General features: G+C 37.5%; 1 protein-coding gene across 2 annotated transcripts in view; it reads right to left on the reverse strand.

The window, feature by feature from the left end:
- Window positions 1-2,218: 2,218 nt before the first annotated feature.
- The window catches only part of MRPL1 (mitochondrial ribosomal protein L1), a 97,886-nt gene continuing 75,421 nt past the window's right edge, over window positions 2,219-24,683 (reverse strand). For both annotated transcript variants that reach the window (XM_019466697.2, XM_019466689.2), the window contains exons 8-9: window positions 12,853-12,934; window positions 2,219-2,411 (exon numbers count right to left, since the gene is read on the reverse strand). In XM_019466697.2, coding sequence (XP_019322242.1) covers window positions 2,293-2,411; window positions 12,853-12,934 — 201 coding nt within the window. In that variant the 3' untranslated portion in view covers window positions 2,219-2,292. The remainder of the gene's footprint in view (window positions 2,412-12,852; window positions 12,935-24,683) is intronic.

Consider the following 24,683-nt stretch of genomic DNA (forward strand, 5'->3'; position numbering starts at 1 on the left):
TTCTGTTTTTCCAGAAACATACCATAATAAACACTCAACATTAGTTCTAGTTAGCCAAAAGGAAAAATGCATAATGGAAGGGTAGGGAATAATTTGTCCATTGGCCAGTTAATTAAACCCTGGAACGTTCCTGCCCAGAGTAAGTTTTCCAACCATATTTCCTTGTTCAGGTTTGATCTGATCACAAAGGCACCTTTCTAAGACATAATTAAGACTCCTAGCCATACCATACCTTTTAACCCAGTAATGTCACTGCAAGGAATAGAGAGGAAAATAAATTACAAATCCAAAGCATTATAAATAATAGAGGAGGGGGATCTGAAAGTGAGTTAAGTGCCCAACAATTGAGAAATAATTCCATAAATTATAGCATCAATAGGATGGAGTATTATTCAACCATTAAAATGACGCTTTTCCTATAAGACTTTAATTAATATGGAAAAATGCTTACTTTATAGCATCATGTGTATATTCTGTCTCTCTCTGCCAACTGAAAATGGAGAGCACCAAAATATTCATGCTGGTTATCTTTGAGCAGTAGGATTATGAGTAGATTTATTTTTTATGTTTATTAGTGTTTCTAAAACTTTCAATTATAAGAGCATACTTAATCTACTAATCAGAAGAAAATCTACAAACATAGTAATAGAGCTTCTACTCTGAATTAGGATCTCTAAATAATGATTAATCAGTAAGTTTTCAAAAGACAGTAATTGGGGAAAACAAGTAAATACCTTTTTCTCTCCATCCTAACACTACTCTTTTCTCACGCCATTCCTTCTAACCCTTTTATTTCTACTTTCTCACATCCACTCTGCCATAACCCCATAACTAGAGATACCAAGACACTGAAGTATAATTCTTCAATATTTTCAAAATTTTAAAGTGTCACATAAATAGGTTGATTTATCTTTTAAGATATATAAAAAGGAGGTACCATACCCCAATGGTTAAGAGAACAGGCTTTAAAATCACACAGATCTAGGTGTGAGTCTTAGGTTAGGGGAGCTCACATAGGTTTCAATTTCCTTACCTGTGAAGTGGGAGTAGCAAACCCCCCTCACCGAACCGCTATGAGGATGAAATGAGACAGTGCAGTAAAGGCATAAGATGGTAGGTGGGCACTCAACAGAAGGTAACTGCTGTTACTATTTTGTAGTTACTGTTAACTTTTGTAGTTACTGTTTTTGGTAAACAGCCTTTACATTTTAATTTTCCTGTGGGGGGAAAAAAAGCTTAATGGGGTACAGTGATTGCTCATGGTCATTTGGACTTCTCGGACAACTTCCACTTCAAAAACAATTTGGGAGACCTACATGAAGCTGCCAAAATATTCTTTACGAAGTGAAGATCCCACCAACGAATTTATCAATGCTACTATTTCATGAAAGAAGCAGCATTTGAACATTTGTTAAAAATAAATAAATAAAAAAGTAGAAGATAGTCTCTGAGTGAAGGAAATCATTCCAAAGAAAGGACAGTGGGCAACTGCATGCCAAAATTATCCTTATGTTTTTGATTTTTTCACCTACCAGTAAATACTTAAAGATCAACACCAGTTTGCAAACTGACACTTGGTGAAAGACACTTAACTTTCTAGCCTGATTCTTCTCCATTAAATGAAATTGTTCTATCTACATCATGGGATGTTCAGTCAACAAACACTAACCAAACCTATTACTTGCTATTAAGCAAAGGAATTCAGGCTCAAATGAGATTAAGTGTATGAAAACACTATACACTGTATATATAGCACAAAGCACCATAAAATTATACACTACTGTTACTACAAAAAACCACAAATATTATAAATTAATTCCTAAAAGAAAAAAAGCTTTCCCACCTACATTTTAACGTCTTAGTCATTTTCTATATGCATGCTATCACAAATGATATTTAGAATTTTTAGAAAAAACACTTTCCATACTTTCTCCATAGAAAATAGACGTATTTAGGATATAGCTCATGACTGCCATTCTCTGTCCTATGAAAATTGAGAATATTACTTTTCCCTCAGAATGGTATGGCTCTCAAGGGAAAGTTATTAAGCTAGAAATTTCTGCTACAATTATGAGCGTGCAGAATCCAAATTCTAAGGAAGACAATTTAATATAGGTTCAGACAGAGAAAATTTTTTCTTATTTTTGAAAGTGTTGTAAGATTTTTTCCGAGTGTTAAAATCAAGTATGATGATTAAGAAATAACAAGACACCAAATGTAGAAATTATACAGTTTTATAATTGTCTCCATTGCTTCTTAATCCACTGAAAATAATTTCATAATATAACATTTTTAGGCATCTTCTTTGTTATTTTCTTTGGTTTCTACTTCTTTAGGCAACAATGGCTCGATCTTTAGTAACAAACCTTCACTTGTTGAAGTACGAAGGAAAGCTCGTACCACAAAAGGTCCTGGAAACAAAGACAAGAATCAACTTTTATTTTACTCCACAGATACATAATGAGCAGATATAAACATACAACAACAAACCTTATATAACTCATGTTATATTTTCCACTTGAAAAGTACTGATATTACTGAACTAAGATTTTGAATTATAAGGAACACAAGATCATTTGTTTTCTAGAGTAGAAGACAAACTAAAGAAACTCCAGCATATTAGAGATTTACCCTTGAAACTACATAATCTATAATAATTCATTTCTCTCTTCCACAAGATGATCACCTAGAATTTATTTTACTGCAAAGTCGAAAGTGAAGGGAGCAGGTGGTGATATTTACATGTGATGGCAATATTCTAAATATTTATTTGAAATATCACAGATGCTATCTCTGTGTTACTAAACATTTAGTAAAATTCCCTAAAAATGAAAAAGCTTTTCATAAGAACAATTAAGAGACTTCATTTAAAATGGCAAAGAAAGATAGAGACAGTTCAAGATGGCAGCATAAGAAGATCCTTAACTCACCTCTTCCCACAGACACAGCATATCTACAGCTACATATGGAATAAATTCCTCGAAAAAGTCCTGAAAACCAGATGAGCAGTATCTCCACAACAAAGGATAAAAGGGCTGCATCAAGACAAGTAGGAATGGCAGAGACAATACTGTCTGCAAAAACCCCACTCCAGGCAAGGCGACCGAAAATCGGGAGGGATCTCAAAAATACAGAACTTTTCCCTGAGGACAAGGGCTTTGTTCCCCAAACTAGGCACCCCAACCACTGTGTCCTGTATCAGACAGATGAGCTCCCAAAACATATGGCTTTGAAAACCAACAGAGTGCATCCAAGAGAACCACAGAACTGGAAAGAACAGGGAACTCAGTGTTAAAGGGCTCACACATAAACTCATTCCACAACCTGGTGCAAAAGAAGCAGTGTGAAAAGCACTAGACCATATGTGAAGGAAACCCACTTATTAATCTTAAAACAACTGCTGGAAAGAAGAAACCTATTGAGACTTTCTTTGGGGATAAGAGTGCATTTTTGCAATCTCATTCAACCTTGCTAATGCCAGTGCTGGCAGGAGCCATGTTGGCAATCCTACTCTAACCTATCAGGGCCACTGAGCATGCTCTGCCCCTCTTCCATGCCACATCCAGAGCACAGCTGGTGGGCAACCTTGCTGTGGGGCAGCCAAACTGCAACCAACCAGGTGAGCAACCCCACCCAATAAGGCAGCCTGTTGCACAGGCAGCCAGTTGAGACCCAGCCCACCCCCTCATTCCTACCATACCCGTGTCATAGACAGACAAGTACCCCACACCCGTCCCCACCCTCCCCGCACACAGCTGGCAGGTGCGTGAAGCCCACACAGGGGATACCTTGAGCACCAGGCTCTGGTGGCTGGGGGATTACACTTCTAAGCCCCACAGAAAATCTTGTATACAGGCCACTCCTGATTGGGAGAGGTAGCTATTTCAATACATAGAAACACACAGAATCAGGCCAAATTAGGAGATAGAGGAATATGTTCCAAATGAAAGAACAAGGCAGAACCTGAGAAAAAGACCTTAATGAAATGATCATAAGTAATCTGCCTGACAAAGGGAGCAAAGTAACAGCCATAAAGATGCTCACTTGGGGGAAAGCATGGATGAACACAGGAGAACTTCAATAAAAAGACAGAAAATATATGAAAGTACCAAACAAAAATCACGGAACTGAAGAATAAAATAAGTGAACTGAAAAATACATTGGAGAAGCTCAACAGCAGACTGAATGAGAAACAGATCAGCAACCTGGAAGACAAAGCAATGGACTCACCCAGAGAAGGAAACAAAAAGAAAAAAGAATTTTAAATAGTGAAAATAGCTTAAGGAACACATAGGACAACTTCAAGCAAAGTAATATTCTCATTATAGGGATCCCAGAAAGAGAAGAAAGGGGCAGAAAACTTATAAAAAAGAGAAAAATAACTGAAAACCCTAACTTGAGGAAGGGAATCGACATCCAGATCCAAGGTCAGAAAGTTCTAAATAAGATGAAACCGAAGAGATTCACACTAATTAAAATGTCACAAGTTAAAGACAGAATCTTAAAAGCAGCAGGAGAAAAACAACTTGATACATACAAAGGCAGCCCCATAAGGCTATCAGCAAATTTATCAGAAGAAACTTTGCAGGCAAAAGTGACTGATAGAACATATTCAAGGTGCTTAAAGGAAAATATCTACAACCAAGAATACTGTACCTAGCAAGGTTATCATTCAAAATAGGAAAAGGGATAAAGAGTTTTTCAGATAAGAAAAAGGTAAAGGAATTCATGATCATTTAATCAACCCTACAAGAAATGTCAAATGGAATTCTTTAAGCTGAAAGGAAATAGTACTAATGAATGACAAGAAAACATACTTAGTAAAAATGTCACTGGAAAATGTAAGTATATTGTAAAAGTAGTGCATTTACTCACTTATAAAACCAGTATAAAAGTCAAAAGACAAAAGTAATAAAATTAATTAAACCTATATTAATTAGTTAATGACATCAAGAAGTGTTAAAATGTACATCAAAACCATAAAACACAGGGGATGGAATAAAAATGTAGAGTTTTGGAATGAGTTTCAATTAAGTTGCTACCAGATGAAACAGACTGTTATATACACAGAATGGTATATGTGAACCTCATGGTAACCACAAAGAAAAAAACTTATAGCAACATAAAAAGAAAATGAGAAAGGGATCTAAACATAACACTAAAGAAAATTATTAAGACCAGAAGGAAAGACAGAAAGAAAAGAACAGAGAGGAACAAGGAAAAAAGCCAGAAAACAATGAACAAGATGGCAATAAGTACATACCTATCAATAATTACTTTGTTTTTAAAGTATGTTTGTTTTTAAAACATAAATGGTCTAAATCTTTTTTTATTTTTTATTTTATTTTTTTAATGTTTATTTATTTTTGAGAGAGACAGAGAGACAGAGTGCGAGCAGGGCAGGGGCAGAGAGAGAGGGAGACACAGAATCTGGAGCAGGCTCCAGGCTCTGAGCTGCCAGCACAGAGCCCAATGCAGGGCCAAAACCCACAAACCATGAGACCATGACCTGAGCCCAAGTTGGATCGAGTGAGCCACCAGGCCAACCGAGTGAGCCACCAGGCACCCCTAAATCTTTCAATCAAAAGACACAGAGTGGCTGAATGGATTTAAAAAAACAAACAAACAAAAACAAGACTCAACTATACACTGCCTATAAGAGACTCAGCTCAGAAGTAAGGACTGAAAGTAAAGGGATGGAAAAATATATTCTATGCAAATGGAAACAAACTGACAAAAAGCTGATGTAGCTAAATTTATTCAACAAAAAATACTTTAAAACAGACCGTAATAAAAGACAAAGAAGGGTATTACATAATGATTAAAGGGTCAAACTGGCAGGAAAATATAGCATGTATAAATATCTATGCACCCAACATAGAAGCACCAAAATATATAAAGCAAATATTAATAAACCTAAAAAGAGAGACAGCAATAGTAGGGGATTTTAACACTCCACTTACATCAATAGATAGATGATCTAAACAGATAATCAATAAGGAAACATCACCCTTAAACAACACATTAGACCAGATGGACTTAATATATTTATACAGAAAATTCCATCCAAAACAAAAACAAAAAAATAAAAACCACATTCTTGTCAAGTGCACATGGGACATTCTCCAGGACATATCACAGATTAGGCCACAAAGCAACTCTCAGATCAGGCATCTTTTCTGACCACAACGTTATGAAACTAGAAATCAGTTACAAGAAGACTGGAAAAAAACACAAAAACATTAGAAATTAAATAACATGCTACTGAACAACCAATGAGTCATCAAAGAAATAAAAAGGAAAAATCAAAAATACCTAGAGACATATGAAAACAGAAATACAACATACAAAAACCTATGGGATAAATCAGAAACGATTAAAGGAGAGAAGTTCATAGCAATACAGGCCTACCTCAAGAAACAAGGAAAATCTTAAATAAACAGTCTAACTTTAAACAGAAAGTAACTACAAAAAGAACAACAAATGAAATGCAAAGTTAGGAGAAGGAAAGAAATAGTAAATATCAGAGGGGAAATAAATGAAATAGAGAATAAAAGGACAATAGAAAAGATCAATGAAACTAAGAGCTTGTTATTTGAAAAGATAAACAAAATTAACAAACATTAATTAGACTCACCAAGAAAAAGAGAAGGTGGGCTCAAATAAATAAAATCAGAAATGAAAGAGAATTACAACTGATACCACAGAAATACGAAGGATCATAAGAGACTACTATCAACAATTACATACCAACAAACTGGACAACTTAGAAAAAATTATTAAATACCTAGAAACAAACAACTTCCAAGATTGAATCAGGAAGAACAGAAAAATCAGAATATACTTATAATAGCAAACACATTGAATCAGTAATCAAAAACCTCCCAACAGACAAAAACCCAAGATTAGCCAGCTTAGCTGGTGAATTCTAACAGACATTCAAAGATTTAGTATCTAGCCTTCTCAAACTCTCCCCAAAACACTGAAGAAGATGAGAGAATGCTTCCAAACTCATTTTATGAGGCCAGTATTACCCTGATACCAAAATTAGACAAGGACACAACAAAAAAAGAAGAAAATTACAGGCCAATAATCCTGGTGAACATGTATATGAACACCCTCAACAAAATATTAGCAAACCAAATTCTAAAATACATAAAAAGAATCACACACCACGATCAAGTGGAATTTATTCCAGGATGAAAGGATGGTTCAATATGTGCACATCAATGTAATACAGATTAACAAAATGAAAAATAAAAATCATACGATCACTTCAATAGATGCAGAAAAAGCACCCAACAAAAGTCACATCCATTTACAATAAAAACTTTCAACATAGTGCTTAAAGAGAGAACGTACATACCCCAACGTAATAAAGGTCATATACAAACCCACAAATAATATCATAATCAATGGTGAAAAGTTGAAAGCTTTTCCTCTAAGGTCAGGAACAAGACAAGGATGCCCACTCTCCCCACTATTATTCAACATAGTATTGGAAGTTCTAGTCATAGCATTCAGGCAAGACCAAAATAAGGCATCCAAATAGAAAAGGAAGATGTAAAATTGTCACTTTTTGCAGAAGATATGATATCATATATAGGAAGAGCCATAAGACTACACCAAAAGACTGTTTGAACCAATGAACAAATTCAATAAAGTGTCAGGGTACAAAATCAATAAACAAAAATCAGTTGTTTCTATACACTAACAACAAACTATCAGAAAGAAATTAAGAAAGCATTCCCATATATTATTGCATCAAAAATAACAAAATACCTAGTAATAAATTTAATAAAGGAGGTGAAAGCTTAATACATGGAACACCATAAGATGGTGATGAAAGGAACTGAAGATGATACAAAGAAATGGATATTCTATGTTCATGGATTAGAAGAATTAATATTGTTAGAAAGTACATATTACCCAAAACAGTCTACAAATTCAAAGCAACCCCTATCAAAATTCTAGTGGTATTGCTCACAGAAACAGAACGAATGATTCTAAAATTTGTATGGAACCACAAAAGACCCTGAACAGCCAAAGCAATCTTGAGAAAGAACAAAGCCAGAGATACCGAGCTTCCTGATTTCAAAACTATGCTACAAAGCCACAGTAATTAAAACCATATGGAATTAACATAAAAGACATATGTATTCATGGAACAAAATAGAGAACCCAGAAATAAAGCCACACATATATGGCCAATTTACAACATAAAAGGATACACAACAGAGGAAGGGCGGCCTCTTTAATGAATGGGGTTGGGAAAACTGAACAGCTACATGCAGAAGAAGGAAATCAATACCTCCTACCACATACAAAAATTAATTCAAATAGATTAAAGACTTGAAGTTAAAACCTGAAACCATAAAACACGAAAACACAAGTGGTAAGCCCCTCAACATCAGTCTTAGTAGGTTTTCTGGATGACTCCAGAGGGCAACAACAACAACAAAATAAACAAATGGGACTACATTACACTAAAAAGCTCTGCACAGCAAAGGAAAGCATTCAAAACAAAAAGGCAACCTAGTGAATGGAAGAAGGTATTTGCAAATCACATATTCGATAAGGGGTTAATATCCAAAATTTTATAAAGAACTCATATAACTCAATAAAATAATAAATAAATCCAATTTAAAATTTGGCAGAGCCACTCTCACCACTGTTGTTTAATATAGTGTTGGAAGTTCTAGCATCAGCAATCAGACAACAAAAGGAAATCAAAGGCATCAAAACTGGCAAAGATGAAGTTAAGTTTTCACTTTTTGCAGATGACATGATATTATAAATGGAAAATCCGACAGACTCCACCAGAAGTCTGCTAGAACTGATACATGAATTTAGCAAAGTTGCAGGATACAAAATCAATGTACAGAAATCAGTTGCATTCTTATACACTAATAATGAAGCAACAGAAAGACAAATAAAGAAACTGATCCCATTCACAATTGCACCAAGAAGCATAAAATACCTAGGAATAAATCTAACCAAAGATGTACAAGATCTGTATGCTGAAAACTATAGAAAGCTCATGAAGGAAATTGAAGAAGATATAAAGAAATGGAAAAACATTCCGTGCTCATGGATTGGAAGAATAAATATTGTCAAAATGTCAATACTACCCAAAGCTATCTAAACACTCAATGCAATCCCAATCAAAATTGCACCAGCATTATTCTCGAAACTAGAACAAGCAATCCTAAAATTTATATGGAACCACAAAAGGCCCCGAATAGCCAAAGTAATTTTGAAGAAGACCAAAGCAGGAGGCATCACAATCCCAGACTTTAGCCTCTACTACAAAGCTGTCATCATCAAGACAGCATGGTATTGGCACAAAAACAGACACATAGACCAATGGAATAGAATAGAAACCCCAGAACTAGACCCACAAATGTATGGCCAACTAATCTTTGACAAAGCAGGAAAGAATATCCAATGGAAAAAAGACAGTCTCTTTAACAAATGGTGCTGGGAGAACTGGACAGCAACATGCAGAAGATTGAAACTAGACCCCTTTCTCACACCATGCAGAAAAATAAACTCAAAATGGATAAAGGACCTGAATGTGAGGCAGGAAACCATCAAAACCCTAGAGGAGAAAGCAGGAAAACACCTCTCTGACCTCAGCCGTAGCAATTTCTTACTCGACACATCCCCAAAGGCAAGGGAATTAAAAAGCAAAAATGAACTACTGGGACCTTATGAAGATAAGGTTTGCTTCTGCACAGCAAAGGAAACAACCAACAAAACGAAAAGGCAACCAACGGAATGGGAAAAGATATTTGCAAATGACATATCGGACAAAGGGCTAGTATCCAAAAATCTATAAAGAGCTCACCAAACTCCACACCCAAAAAACAAATAATCCAGTGAAGAAATGGGCAGAAAATATGAATAGACACTTCTCTAAAGAAGACATCCGGATGGCCAACAGGTACATGAAAAGATGCTCAACGTTGCTCCTCATCAGGGAAATACAAATCAAAACCACACTCAGATATCACCTCACGTCAGTCAGAGTGGCCAAAATGAACAAATCAGGAGACTATAGATGCTGGAGAGGATGTGGAGAAACGGGAACCCTCTTGCACTGTTGGTGGGAATGCAAATTGATGCAGCCTCTCTGCAAAACAGTGTGGAGGTTCCTCAAAAAATTAAAAATAGACCTACCCTATGACCCAGCAATAGCACTGCTAGGAATTTACCCAAGGGATACAGGAGTGCTGATGCATAGGGGCACTTGTACCCCAATGTTCATAGCAGCACTCTCAACAATAGCCAAATTATGGAAAGAGCCTAAATGTCCATCAACTGATGAATGGATAAAGAAATTGTGGTTTATATACATAATGGAGTACTACATGGCAATGAGAAAGAACGAAATATGGCCCTTTGTAGCAACGTGGATGGAACTGGAGAGTGTGATGCTAAGTGAAATAAGCCATACAGAGAAAGACAGATACCATATGGTTTCACTCTTATGTGGATCCTGAGAAACTTAACAGAAACTCATGGGGGAGGGGAAGGGAAAAAAAAAAAAGGAGGTTAGAGTGGGAGAGAGCCAAAGCATAAGAGACTCTTGAAAACTGAGAACAAACTGAGGGTTGATGGGGGGTGGGAAGGAGGGGAGGGTGGGTGATGGGTATTCAGGAGGGCACCTTTTGGGATGAGCACTGGGTGTTGTATGGAAACCAATTTGACAATAAACTTCATATATTGAAAAAAAAAATAAAAATAAAATTGGGCACAGAATCTAGACATTTTCCCATTTCATGGCCAACAGGCACCAAAGATGCTCAACATCATTAATCACCAGGGAAATGAAAATTAAAACCACAATGAGTTATCACCTCATACCTGTCAGAATGGCTATTATCAAAAATAACGAGTGTTGGCAAGGATGTGGAGAAAAAGGGAACTCTCATGCACTGTTGGTGAGAATGTAAATTTGTGCAGACCCTGGAAAACAGTATGGGGATTCCTCAAAAAATTAGAAACAGACAACCATATGATCTAGCAATTCAACTTTTCAGTATCAATCTGAAGAAAATGAACACACTAGTATCAAAAGATATATGCACCCCTATGTTCCTTGTGGCATTATGTACAATAGCCAAGATATGGAAACAACCTAAGTGACCATCTATACATGAATGAATAAAGATGGGGGGTACACACATACACACACCACAATGGAATACTACAATACTATTCAGACATATTAAAGAATGAAATCTTACTATTTGTGACATTAATGGACTTGAGGGTATTATGCTAAGTGAAATGAGTCAGAAAGACAAATATCAATGATTTCACTTATAAGTAAACTCTGAAAAAACAAAACAAACTGACAAAACCAAAGCAAACCCAGTCTCATAGATACAGAGAACAGAGTGGTGGTTGCCAGGAGGGGAAGGGTATGAGGGGAGGGGGCAAAGTGGGTGAAGGGGATCAAGAGATACAAACATTCAGTTATGAAATAAATAAGTCATGGGGATGATGTAATGTACAGCACAAGGGGTACAGTCAATAATGGTCTATTAACCTTGTATGGTGACAGATGGTAACTAGACTTATGTGGTGATCAATTTGCAACATATACAAATGTTGAATCACTACGTTGTACACATGAAACTAAAACAATATTGTAGATCAATTACACTTCAATTAAAAAAATGACAAAAGAGTATACATTGGTTTTCGAGATTTACTGTCCATCATTCCACTCCTGTGACAGCCTCAGAAGATCCTATACTGCAATCAAACTGCTCCATGGAATATAAGAATGTGTACACATACAATTACTAAGTACTATGGCCATATCTATGACAGCAGAATTAACAAATGAGGTATTTATTCACCAGTGTGTTTAACTCCCAAAGAGATAAAAAAATAGCTTAAGATTGTGTTTTAATTATACACTTGGTTATAAAACTAAACCTGACAGAGTCCTATAAGGCTAAGTCTATAAATGAAGAGTCTATTGAGTGTAATGAACCCTTTTTTTGGCTGCAACCAGCCACGAGAGAAATATGCACAGACTATGCACAGCACATAATGGAATAATAAGGACACTGTAGGTGTTCCTAGCCTATTAAACAGCTTCCATATCTCAATCAAGTTTCACTGCTCTCCATGAATCACTGTTTGTAAGAAATGTCTCTCAGGACATAATTAAAAACTTTGTTCTTTCCTAATGTAAGTAAGATTAAGAAAGACAATTGCTAATGCCAGTGACAAAGTGAATGGTCTGGACTCAAAATATTTCATAAATGATTTTAGTTTCTATTTAACACTACGTAAGTTTAAGGCGATCAGTTACAGTTTTCTTTCAAAGTTTATTACATTTAATGATAGAAATAATGTGGGAATTTACAAAGATTTCGTGATATGTTTCTTATTCATGTTAAAGAGGTCTCTTATCCAAACAACTACAACATGTTAATAAGGTAATTAGGAATCCTTTGGAGAATTAAATTTTATTTATTTAATCCCTGAAAATACTACTGCTGTTGTATATTGTACTTGCTTATCAGCTTGATTGTTTTCTTAGTATTTTACACTTTTTAAAAGTTTATTTATCTATTTATTTTGAGAGAGAGAGAGAGAGAGAGGTGGGGGGGGGGTGGGTAGCGGGGGGGCGGGCAGAATCCCAAACAGGCTCCATGCTGTCAGTACAGAGCCCGATGAAAGGTTCAATCCCATGAACCATGAAATCATGACTTATGCCAAAATCAAGAGTCGGATGCTTAACCAACTGAGCCACCCAGGCACCCCAATATTTTACATTTCTAAAGAAACACAGAGCTATAGGGAAGTCTACCCAAGCAAACCACTCACCCAAACTGAGTGGTCTGTGCTTACAAACTTCACTGATAACTGCTTGCAGATTCGCCACTATCTGGTCACTTGGCATATCGAGCTGAAAGAAAAGGATATATAACATTAATAATGTGAAAGTGAGAAGACAATACAACTTTTAGTAACTGCATCAGTATTTATTTTAGGCAGTGTCTTTCAAATATTCAACTAATGCGAACTATCTATTAAAAGACCTTACTCTGGAAGAAAAAGTTTCTGTAACTCTTCTTTTAGAATGCTACATTCACATGTCCTTACATGTCAAGACTTAATTATCTTATGGAACATGTCATAGTAAAGTATTTTGAAGTTGTTCTACTTGAGACTCCTTAATTTCCAAGTAATTTCCCCAAAGCACATCCTGAGGCAGAATATGCCATCCCCTGATCCCTACTCCCAAGGAATTAGTGATACTTCCTCTTGAAGTTTTTTTATTAATTTACTTTTACAGGAAACTAAGAAAATGTTTAGAAGTTCATACTTTCAGGAATACAAAATAAAACTACTTAACACACACACTTACATTTCACATATCTGCTACAGAGACATTTTCAGTATGCTATGGTAACACTCTATGCGGTAATAATTATCCCACTACTCAACAAAAATTACAGTAAGTAAATATATACTGAACAAGCACTACTCATAAAACTCCAAAACCTAGCTCCTAAATTTGTAAAGTCCCTGTGTTTATCATTCAAATTCAATGCATGTTACTCTTCTAAAATACACTACTTAAATTAGTTATATTCCATCCCAGTGTTTAAAGGATTTTAAGCTTTGTCAAATGAATCAATTTTTTAAAATTTGTGTAAAACTCATAATAGCATAACTGGCAAAAATCACATGGTAACAGTTCAAGTTCAAGCAAGGTTTCTGTTTTCCAACGACTCTGAGACCATTGCAAGAAATGTGCTGGGTAATAAGCATAAAGAGAATTCCTCATGAAAAAATTATTCTCATTACCAACAGACAACATTTATTTGACACTCACTTGAACATGATGCAATACCAAACTCTAAATGAGAAGGTTTGGACATTATTGGAGGAATTTTCACTTTATGCCAATCCTTAAGTGGGAGTTCTAATAGGAAAAAAAAAAAAATCAAGCAATGCTTAATTCACCTTATGAAGTCCACAGAATTTACAGATTTTAATCTGCAGTGAATCAAGTAGTTCACTGGCAGAAAAGGCACCTTACATTTGCTATGTTAAAAATCAAATCAGTCATTGAAAAAAAATTAAAAGAAATGGGGTGCCTGGGTGGGTCAGTCAGTTAGGCATCTGATTTCGGCTCAGGTCATGATCTCGCCGTTTGTGAGTTCAAGCTGTGCGTCTGGCTCTGTGCTGACAGCTCAGAGCCTAGAGCCTGCTTCCAATTCTGTGTCTCCCTCACTCTCTGACCCTCCCCCGCTTGTACTCTGTCTCTCTCTCTCTCAAAAATAAGCATTAAAAAAAATTTAAATCAAAACAAAAACCTTATTCTCCACATTAATCAAATTGTCCTTTCTATCATCCACTGAGGTAACAGTTACGGCTCTAGTAAGTTCATTCACCCTTTGTTAAAGACCTACAGCTACCTTAAATTTGGGAAAGTAATAGATACAAGAAAAAGCAAGATGTCCAACATATTTTTTTTATTATTTAATAACTATTAAGTTATGCTCTACATTGTTATACTATCTATAATACACTAAACTCAACTATACTTTCTGTAGACTTATACTGCCTACAGTAAACTAAAATAAAATGCTACACAAATGCAACATGTGCTTTAGAAATATAAAACAAAGACTTCCTCAGCAACTTTCAGAACTAGGATACCTTCAATGATTTCATTAAGTTCTAAAATATGTAAAAAGGTTTTTAAACATAGTTGGGGCGCCTGGGTGGCTCAGTCGGTTAAGAGTCCGACTTCGGCTCAGGTCATGATCTCACGGTCCATGAGTTCGAGCCCCACATCAGGCTCTGGGCTGACGGCTCAGAGCCTGGAGCCTGCTTCTGATTCTGGGTCTCCCTCTCTCTCTGCCCCTCCCCCGTTCATGCTCTGTCTCTCTCTGTCTCAAAAATAAATAAAATGTTAAAAAAAAAATTAAAAAAAAAATAAACATAGTTTACATTTTTGTCCAAATTTTAGCACCTCTAATCTTTAGTACTGTATCCTCTGTGGAATTTTAAAATATATTTATAACCATAACACTTCATTTTACCTTTTCTTTTAGATATTACACAAAATTATGAAAAATTATATATATTATGAAATATATATTATATATTATATATATGATTTACATAATAACTGTTATTTTTTTAATTTCTTTAATGTTTATTTATTTTTGAGAGAGAGGCAGAGAGACAGAGCATGAGTGGGGGAGGGGCAGAGAGACAGGGAGACACAGAATCCAAAGCAGGCTCCTGTCTTTGAGCTGTCAGCACAGAGCCCGACGAAGGGCTCGAACCCACAAACCGCAAGATCATGACCTGAACTGAAGTCGGCTTAACCAACTGAGCCACCCACGCATCCCTAACTATGATTACTTAATTGGCTACTGATGCTAAGATAATTATGGACCAAAAAAAAAAAAATGTATGCATGCATGAATTTTATCAAAACTTGCACAGGAAATGTACTTGGGCTGACAGTAATCTAGAGAGAACTCAGGAAAGCAACATTTGCAAGCTTCTCTACCAATATCTCAGTTACTCTGCACTTCCATGGTGCTCTCATACAATATTCTCATGCAAAAAGGCAAGGATGAACCATTTTGAGGAGATGGTATTATCTGTTAGATTCTCAATATCAGAGCATAAGACTTGGTACAGCAGGAAAGAAAAAAAATGGGACTGGTGGACCTTGACTATGGTAAGCACTGTATTTGCATATGTGCATATGTGTGTATTTGAATATCTAATAGTCACAATATTATCCAGGTTTAGCTAAAGACTGTTCACTATAGGGCAAGACAGTTATTTCTCATTCTGTAGCACACATGGTGTCAAGAAATGAAAATTCTGAATCCTACTTCTGCTTAACATCCCTCCCTTATTATGTCAAAAATAATTCCCTAAGTAGATGAGAAGGAAGATTTACCAAAGATGTTTGGGTGGAGGTGAACTCTGTGACTCTCTTTGCTTTAACTATCAGATTTTCATCTTTCCATGCAATTCCTAACCTGTCTTCATGAGTTTCTACAATTATGAGAAACTAAAAATCTGCTGTTCCTGACCATTTTTTCATCCCTTTGAGATGCAGATGTATGCAAGGCAAACTGTATTCATGAAAGTGTCTAAGGCAACGATTTTTTTTCCAGGTTTTTAAATTCCAATTGGTTAACATCAGTGTAATAGTAGTTTCAGGTGTAGAACTTAGTGATTCATCACTTACATATAACACCCAGTGCTCATCTCAACAAGTGCCCTCACTTAATGCCCATCACTCATTTAGCCCATCCCTCCCCCAACTCCAGTCCAGCAGCCCTCAGTTTGTTCTCCATAGTTAACAGTCTGTTTTCTGCATTGCCTCTCTTTTTCTTTCCCCTATGCTCATCTGTTGTTGTTCTTTTTAAATTTTTTTTTTTTTAACATTTATTTTTGAGAAACAGGGCATGAGCAGGAAAGGGGCAGAGAGAGGGAAACACAGCATTAGCAGCAGGCTCCAGGCTCTGAGCATTCTCTACAGAGCTCAAAGTGGGGCTCGAACCCATGAACCATGGGGTCATGACCTGAGCTGAAGTCAGACCTCGACCTACTGAGCCACACAGGTGCCCCCACCTGTTTTAAGTTCCACAAATGAGTGAAATCACATGTGACTGACTTATTTCACTTGGCATAATACTCTCTAGCTCCATCCACATCCTGACAAATGGCAAGATTCCATTCTTCTTGATGGCTGAGTAATATCCCATTGTGTGTGTGTGTGTGTGTGTGTGTGTGTGTACACATCTTCTTTATCCATTCATCAGTCAATAGACATTTGGGCTCTTTCCATAACTTGGCTATTGTTGATATGCTGCTGTAAATATCCAGGTGCATGTATCCCTTCAAATCAGTATTTTTGTATCCTCTAGGTAAAACCGGCTAGTGCAATTGCTGGATCAAAGGGTAGTTCTATTTTTAACTTTCTGAGGAACCTCCATGTGTTTTTCAGAGTAGCTGCACCAGTTTGCATTCCCACCAACGGTGCAAGAGGGTTCCCCTTTTTCAGCATCCTTGTCAACATCTATTTCCTGTGTTGTTAATTTTAGCCATTCTGACAGGTGTGAGGTGATATCTCATTGTGGTATTGATTTGCATTTCCCCGATGATGAGTGATGTTGAACATCTTTTCATGTGTCTGTTAGCCATCTGTATGCTTCTTTGGAAAAATGTCTATTCATGTCTTCTGCTCATTTTTTAAAAAAATATTTATTTTTGAAAAAGAGAGTAGGGGAGGGGCAGAGAGAGAGGGAGACAGAGTATCTGAAGCAGACATCGTGCTGACAGCAGAGAGCCCAATACAGGGCTCAAACTCACAAACTGCAAGATCATGACCTAAGCCGAAGTCAGGCGTTTAACTGACTGAACCACCCAGGCACCCCATCCTCTGCCCATTTTTTAATTGGATTGTTTTTTGGATGTTGAGTTTGAGAAGTTCTTTACAGATCTTGGATACTAGCCCCTTACCAGGTATGTCATTTGCAAATACCTTTTTCCATTCCAAAGTTTGCCCTTTGGTTTTGTTCAGTTTTCCTTCCTGTGCAGAAGCTTTTTATCTTGATGTAAGTCCCAGTAGTCTGTTTTTGCTTTTGTTTCCCTGGCCTCGGGAGATGTATTAGATCCCTGGCTGTGACCTTTTCTTGTTTTTTCTTTTGAGACAAATTCCTCCATCTTGGCATTTCGTCTCTGTCTTCTGTGTATTATGAAAGCCTGTAATGTTTCCTGATCCTGAGAGTAATGGCTTTATGAAGAAGAGGGAATCTAATTTTCAGGGCCTAGCACTTCAAGAAGTGTCTCTGGCGTGTGCTGCGTGCACTCTGCTGCTGTGTTATGGCTGCTCCATCCCTCAGGTCAGTCCTCTCTCTGCAGAGTTTCTCCTTGGCTGCAGTGGGGAGCATTTGGACCTTAGCCAGAAATGTGGCAAGTTTTAACCAGGTGTGCTCTAGTCAGCTTGCTAAAAGAGACCTGATGCCATTTCTACTAGACTTGAACCTTTACAGAACTCTATGGTCAGCAGACATAGTGGGTGTGGGGGTTTGTGCTGGTCTTCTCGGGGAGGGGTCCCGCTGGCACCGGTCGTTAGGCAAACTTACCCCGGAAAAGCAGTACCAGCAGAGCGCAGGGTGGGCGGGACTTGGTGTTCAGCGGGTTAGGCAGCCAATGTTGGCACTGTGCTGTTTACTGAAGTTGTTTTATGCTGAGGGGTTGGGGGAGTGAAATGGTGCCCACCAGTTCTTTTGTCCCTGGACAGGCAATGCCACCTCTCACAGATGCGCTCCAAAATGTACTCACAGTCCCTCCCCACTCCTTAGGTGATCTTCAGATTGCACAGCTTGCCCTGGGTTGTTTGCCTGCCTCCACTCCAGGAGTAGGACAGCATCCTCAGGTCTTTATTACAGCCAAGCCTGGGGACCTTTGAAACTCCAGTCTTGGAGCTCCATTGGCTGCAAAAACTCAAAATTCAGCCCCTCTCCTTTTCCCAGCCAATGGCTTTGGGGAAGTGTTTTTGTATTTATCCCTGTGTGTTCCACTCTCTCTCTCTCTGGCCTTTCTCCACAACCAGGACTCTCTCCCCTCTGCAGTACCTTTGATCAGATACATTTCTCTCCTAAACCAGGTATCCACACTTCCTACCTTCCTCCAAGCAGCCTCTTCTCTCCCTCTAATTGTGGAGTTTGTTCTATCAGTCCTCAGGTCAATTTCTTGAGTATTCAGAATGATTTCAGAATTACCTAGCTGTGTTCAAGGAGGACAAGGCAAGCCTAGGGTCCTCCTACGATGCAGCCATCTTAGCTCCATCTTAACTCTGCCCCGCCCAAGCAATGACTCTTAAACTTTTTTGGGTCATGAAACCTCACTCCAGAAAACTGCACAGAAGCACACAAAAAAATTACCCTATGCTTTCACAGGCTTCATGGATTATCTGATTAAAAGAAAGGGGAAGAGAGAAGAGAGGCTTCTGAAAAAAATGTGTCAGCTAAAAGGGATCCCTAGTCACACTTTTGAGAACTGCTAGCCAAAAGGTAAGTCTTAAAATATTTTGGAAGACTAAGGACTACAGTGTAGGAAAATAATCTGGCTGAATTTTTTACCTTTTACAGAGGATAAAAAGAAAATACACACACAAGCAAAATACATATACATGATTTTTAAACAATCACATGATCCTCCTAAAGTGGCCAACTACTGTCACTATAAATGTTCTGACAGCCTCTAAATGTATGATCATCTCTAAGTGGAAACTGTAAAGAGGACTGCTCCTTTGGAAAGCACTTGTTAGAACATCTGGCCTCCCAAATCTCTTCCAAATGCAATGTTCTAAGATTCTGCAGATGGGCCAATCCTCTTAATCACCATGACTCCTTACAGTCTAAACCAAGGAAAGGAAGATAATCTGTGTGTCCTCTATACAACATTAAGGAAAGTAATAATAATAATTGATTGAGCAGCTCTATTTATTGAGTAAATTCTCTGAGCCAGGCTCTATTCTAAGCATTAAACATTCTCATTCATTTCTCCTAAGAATCCTTTGAAATAGGAACTACTGCAATTGCTCTCTTACCATTAGAAACTGAGACATAGAGGGCTCCTGGGGGGCTCAGTCAGTGGAGTGTCTGACTCTTGATTTACGCTCAGGTCATGATCTCGTGGTTGGTGGGACTGAGTTCCACGTCAGATCTGTGCTATCAGTCTGCTTGGGATTCTCTCTCTCTCTCTCTCTCTCTCAAAATAAATAAAAACTTTAAGAAAAAGAAAAGAAACAGACTTGGAAAACTTTGTTAACTTATCCAAGTGCACACACCCTGGTAAGTAGTGGCTCAGCAGCTATGTTCATGAGCTCTAAAGGCAGAGAAATGTAAATCTGAACCCCATTTCCTCTACCTTGGACACAGTTTTTAAGTGTTGGTAATTCTTACGAAAGATGAAGTATAAGTTTTGGGAAAATACAAAAGGAGTTTGTTATAAACTAAGAGCTGAAAAAGAGGAAACTAAGTGAAATACTTAACGGAAAAGAATATGCATTTAAGTGGGAAAAATATGAATTTTTCTTTCTGCCAAATGAATCCTTTACTACCCTCCAAGCTTTTAGGTGGTTACACCCTATCATTCAGCAACCCTTTCTTGGCCCCCACTCTGTCCATCATCATCCTGAAAGCTAGAAACAGAAAGGTGAGTAAGAATCAAAACTTGCCCTCAGGGAGCTTAGAATCTGGTCACCAAAATACGACATCACAGGTGACACTCTATATGAACAACGTTCTACAAGGGCACAGAGGAAGAAGTGATGGACTTTGACAGAGAAGGCTACCCAAAGAAGGTGATACACGGGCTTAAAGATTAAGTTAGTCTTAAAAGATGAAAAGTTTTGAGGAACAATGAAGATCTTCCAGGCAGAAGGAGCAGCATGAGCTAATGTGATAACAAGGTAGAACAGGTTACCATTAAGTGACTCATTATATCTGGGCCTAGGGTTGCAAACTCAAACTCAAATGCCTACAGTGGCCAGACCAGGTAATGTGCAGGATTGAAAGAGGCCTAGGTTTGAGTGCATATGTCTACAACACCTGTGTGACACAGGCTGTGCAGAGGTGGATAGCAACACTCCATATGGAGGAGATAGTAAGCTACTCGACACTAATAAACTGTTACACTGAGGGCTGTGGGTCCACTGTTACCAGAATCCCTGACTTGTCAAGAACCAGAAATCTGAAGTTCTTTGTGATATCATCTAGTTTTTAAATGCTGATTCAAGAAAACAAAACAAAACCACTATCCAGGACCAATAAAATAAGTTTGGGGACCTAATTCAGCCTGTAAGCTGCCAATTGGTAACTCCAGACTTTAGCCTGCTTCCCTGAAAATAGCAAGAAATGCTAAATTTGAAACTGATGTAGTGATTCGAGACTACAAAGAGATGTGAATATAAAGATAAAGATTTTATTTAGAACTGCAAGCAGTGAGAAGCTATTCAATGTTTCTCAGCAGACAAATGGTATATCTGATCAATGTCTTACAAAGAATTCTAGAGGAAGGGTATGCGTAAAACAGTTGGCAAACTTTCTCTATAAATGGTCAGACGGTAAATATTTGGGGCTTTGCAGGCCAAACAGTCTGTGTTGCAACTACTCAATTCTGCTATTTTAGCAAGAAAGAAGCCATAGACAATACACAAATGAATGACTGCACCTGTGTTCCAACAAAACGCTACTTACAAAACACGTGGAGAGCTAGAAATGGTCCCCAGGCCAGTTTGCAAACCCCTGATGTGGAAGACAGACTGAAGGATGTTTGAGGAAGTGAATGGGCAAAAAAAAGCCATTAATTTTTGTGCGATGAAAAAGATTTTTGTTTTGTTTGGTTAACAGAAAGCTTTGTTGGGTGCTGAGAGATTTCTGGTATCCTACTATGTATCCATCTACTATGCAGATGAAGCAAAAAAAAATGTTTTGTCAGGCTAAGAATTGCATTGCCATTTAAAGTAACAGTAGGGAAAATGCTTAGCAACTGTTTTAACAGCTGTTGTAAGCTTAGATATGTGTTTGGAAGAAGATGTTGCATGGGGCTTTTCTGGAAGTTTCTTCAGGACTGATTATCAGGTCCTAAATATGAAAGCAAAAAAAGGCATTTAATACCCTATATTCTAAAGAAAGATACCAACAATTAAGGCCGCCAAAAAGGTGCTATTATAATCAACACCTACCTAAGTAGAAGCAGGCCAAGTGAGGGGAGGCAAGGCTCCAAGAAGCTACTCTGTGGAGATGAGGGGGGCACCTGTCAGAAGGGGAGACTAGTGGGCTGAACATGTGGTATTAAAGACCTCAAACCAATAAGGGCTGGCCAGAGAAGCAGCAATGATCAAGTGGGGGCAACAAATTCAGGCAGATAAGCAGAGGCATGTGCCTTTCCTGCCTTAATACCCCAGGGTAGTCAGGCCTGAGAAACAGATTGGGGCAAAGTATCTCAGAAGTGAATCAAGTCATTGCAGAACTCTAAGGTCTAGAGTGGGAGGTTTTGTGAGCGAAGACTTCATAAGCCCTCCTCACATCAGATCACATGAACAATAAAAACCTGGTTCCAAACTGAGCAAGGGAAATCTTTGCATGGGAGATTAGAGTTCTGAACTGCATCAGACTGCACTTGTAATTACTGACAGTCACTGGAAACTATGAGATCTATCTAATGTGCCAGGGAAGGGAACACAGAAAGGAAATCATACCCATGGCACAATAAGAAAATGGAGGAAACTATTCCATGTTTGTATCCCACTAAATTCAGACTTCAATAGTTATAAATTTATACATACTACTTCTATACATATGAAAGACGTCAAGATTAAAAAGCAGTTAAATTGGCCTTTTTTAGGTGTACAGTTGCACACATTGTAACTCACACATACAATTGAGTAACCACCATAATACAGGATACAGAAAAAACTTCCTGATGTGATCTCTTAGCCACTGCTACCCTCGCAAACCCTGATATGTCACTGTATAGTTTTGTCTTCTCAAAAATGTCATACAAATAAATAACAGTATGTAACATTTCCTCTTTTCTTTCCTCTGTAATTTTTTAAAAACTGTGCTGAAAATACAAAAAATTTACCACTGTAATTATTTTGAAGTATACAGTTCAGTGGTATTAAGTACATTCTCATTTTTGTGCAACTCTCACCACCATCTACCTCCAGAACTTTTTCCATCTTTCTTGTCTAAAAGTAGGGCACCTGTCGATGGATGAATGGATAAAGAAGATGTGGTGTGTGTATATATATATATACAATGGAGTATTACTCGGCAATCAAAAAGAATGAAATATTGCCATCTGCAACTATGTGGATGCAACTAGAGGGTATTATGCTAAATGAAATTAGTCAGTCAGAGAAAGACAAAAATCATATGACTTCACTCATATGACTTTAAGATGCAAAACAGATGAACATAAGGGAAAGGAAGCAAAAATAATATAAAAACAGGGAGGGGGACAAAAACATAAGAGACTCTTAAGTATGGAGAACAAACAGAGGGTTACTGGAGGGGTTGTGGGAGGGGGGGATGGGCTAAATGGGAAAGGGGCATTAAGGAATCTACTCCTGAAATCATTGTTGCACTATATGCTAACTAACTTGGATTTTAAATAAATACATACATACATACATACATACATACATACATACATACATACATACATAAGGGGCGCCTGTGTGGCTCAGTCAGTTGAGCAGCTAACTCTTGATTTTAGTTCAGGTCATAATCTGACAGTCGTGAGATAAAGCCCCACAGCGGGGTCCACATTAGGCGTGGAGCCTGCTTGAGATTCTCTCTCTCTCTCTGCCCCTCTCTCACTCATGCTCTCTTTCTCTCAAAAAATTAAAACTGTGCACCCATTAAACACTACTTTCCCCATTCTCCCTTTCCCCATCCCCTGGCACACTTTAGAGATTTTGCACGTTCAGTTCCAGAACCACCACAATAAAGTGGAATATTGCAATCAAGTGAATCACCATTCTACTGTCTGTCTCTATGAACAGGATGGCTCTTGGTACCTCAAATAAGTGGGATCATAGAGTATCCTTTGTCAACTGGTTTACTTCATTTAGCATAATGTCTTCAAGGTCCATACATGTTACATATAGCATGTGTCAAATTTCCTTCCTTCTTAAGACTGAATAACATTCCATGGTACATACAGACATACCTCATTTTCTTAAGCTTCACTTTATTGTACTTTACAGACACTACATTTTGAAAGTTTGTGGCAACCCTATGTCGAACAAGTTAATTGGCACCATTTTTCCAACAGCATTTACTCAATTCATGCCTCAGTCATATTCTGGTAATTCTCACAATAGTTCAAACTTTTCCATTATTATATTTGTTATGGAGTCAATCGATGCAGGAAACTGCATTATTGACTTGTTTTAAGAAACTGCCACAGCCATCTCAACCTTTGGCAATCACTGCCCTGATCAGTCAGCACCCATCAGCATCAAAGCAGAATGTCTTGATATCAACAAAAAGATTACAACTCGCTGAAAGCTCAGATGATGGTTAGGATTTTTTAGCAATGAACTATTTTTTAATTGTTCTTTTAGACATAATGCTGTTCCACACCTTAACAGACCACGTATAGTATAAAAATAACTTTCATATGCAGTGAGAAACCAAAAAATTCATTTGACTCACTTGATTGCAATATTCCACTTTATTGTGGTGGTTCTGGAACTGAACATGCAAAATCTCTAAAGTGTGCCTGAATATACATTTTGTTTATCCATTCGTCTGTCATGGACACTTGGGTTGCTTCCACTTTTTGGCTATTTGAATAATGCTCTTATGAACATGGCTCTACATACACCTGAGTTCCTGCTTTCAATTCTTTTGGGTATATATAAGTAGAATCTATGGATCTACTGTAATTCTATGTTTAATTTTTTGAGGAACTGTCATGTCATTTTCCATGGCAACTGCACCATTTTATATCCCTACCAGCAATGCACAAGGGTCCCGATTTCTCTGTATCCTTGCCAACACTTATTTCTGGGGTTTTTTTGATAACAGCTATCCCAATAGGTGTGAAGCAGTATCTCACTTTGGTTTTAATTTGCATTTTCCTGT

Source organism: Panthera pardus, unplaced genomic scaffold, assembly GCF_024362965.1.
Source record: "Panthera pardus isolate Hobbes unplaced genomic scaffold, ASM2436296v1 HiC_scaffold_13, whole genome shotgun sequence".
Classification (NCBI taxonomy): domain Eukaryota; kingdom Metazoa; phylum Chordata; class Mammalia; order Carnivora; family Felidae; genus Panthera; species Panthera pardus.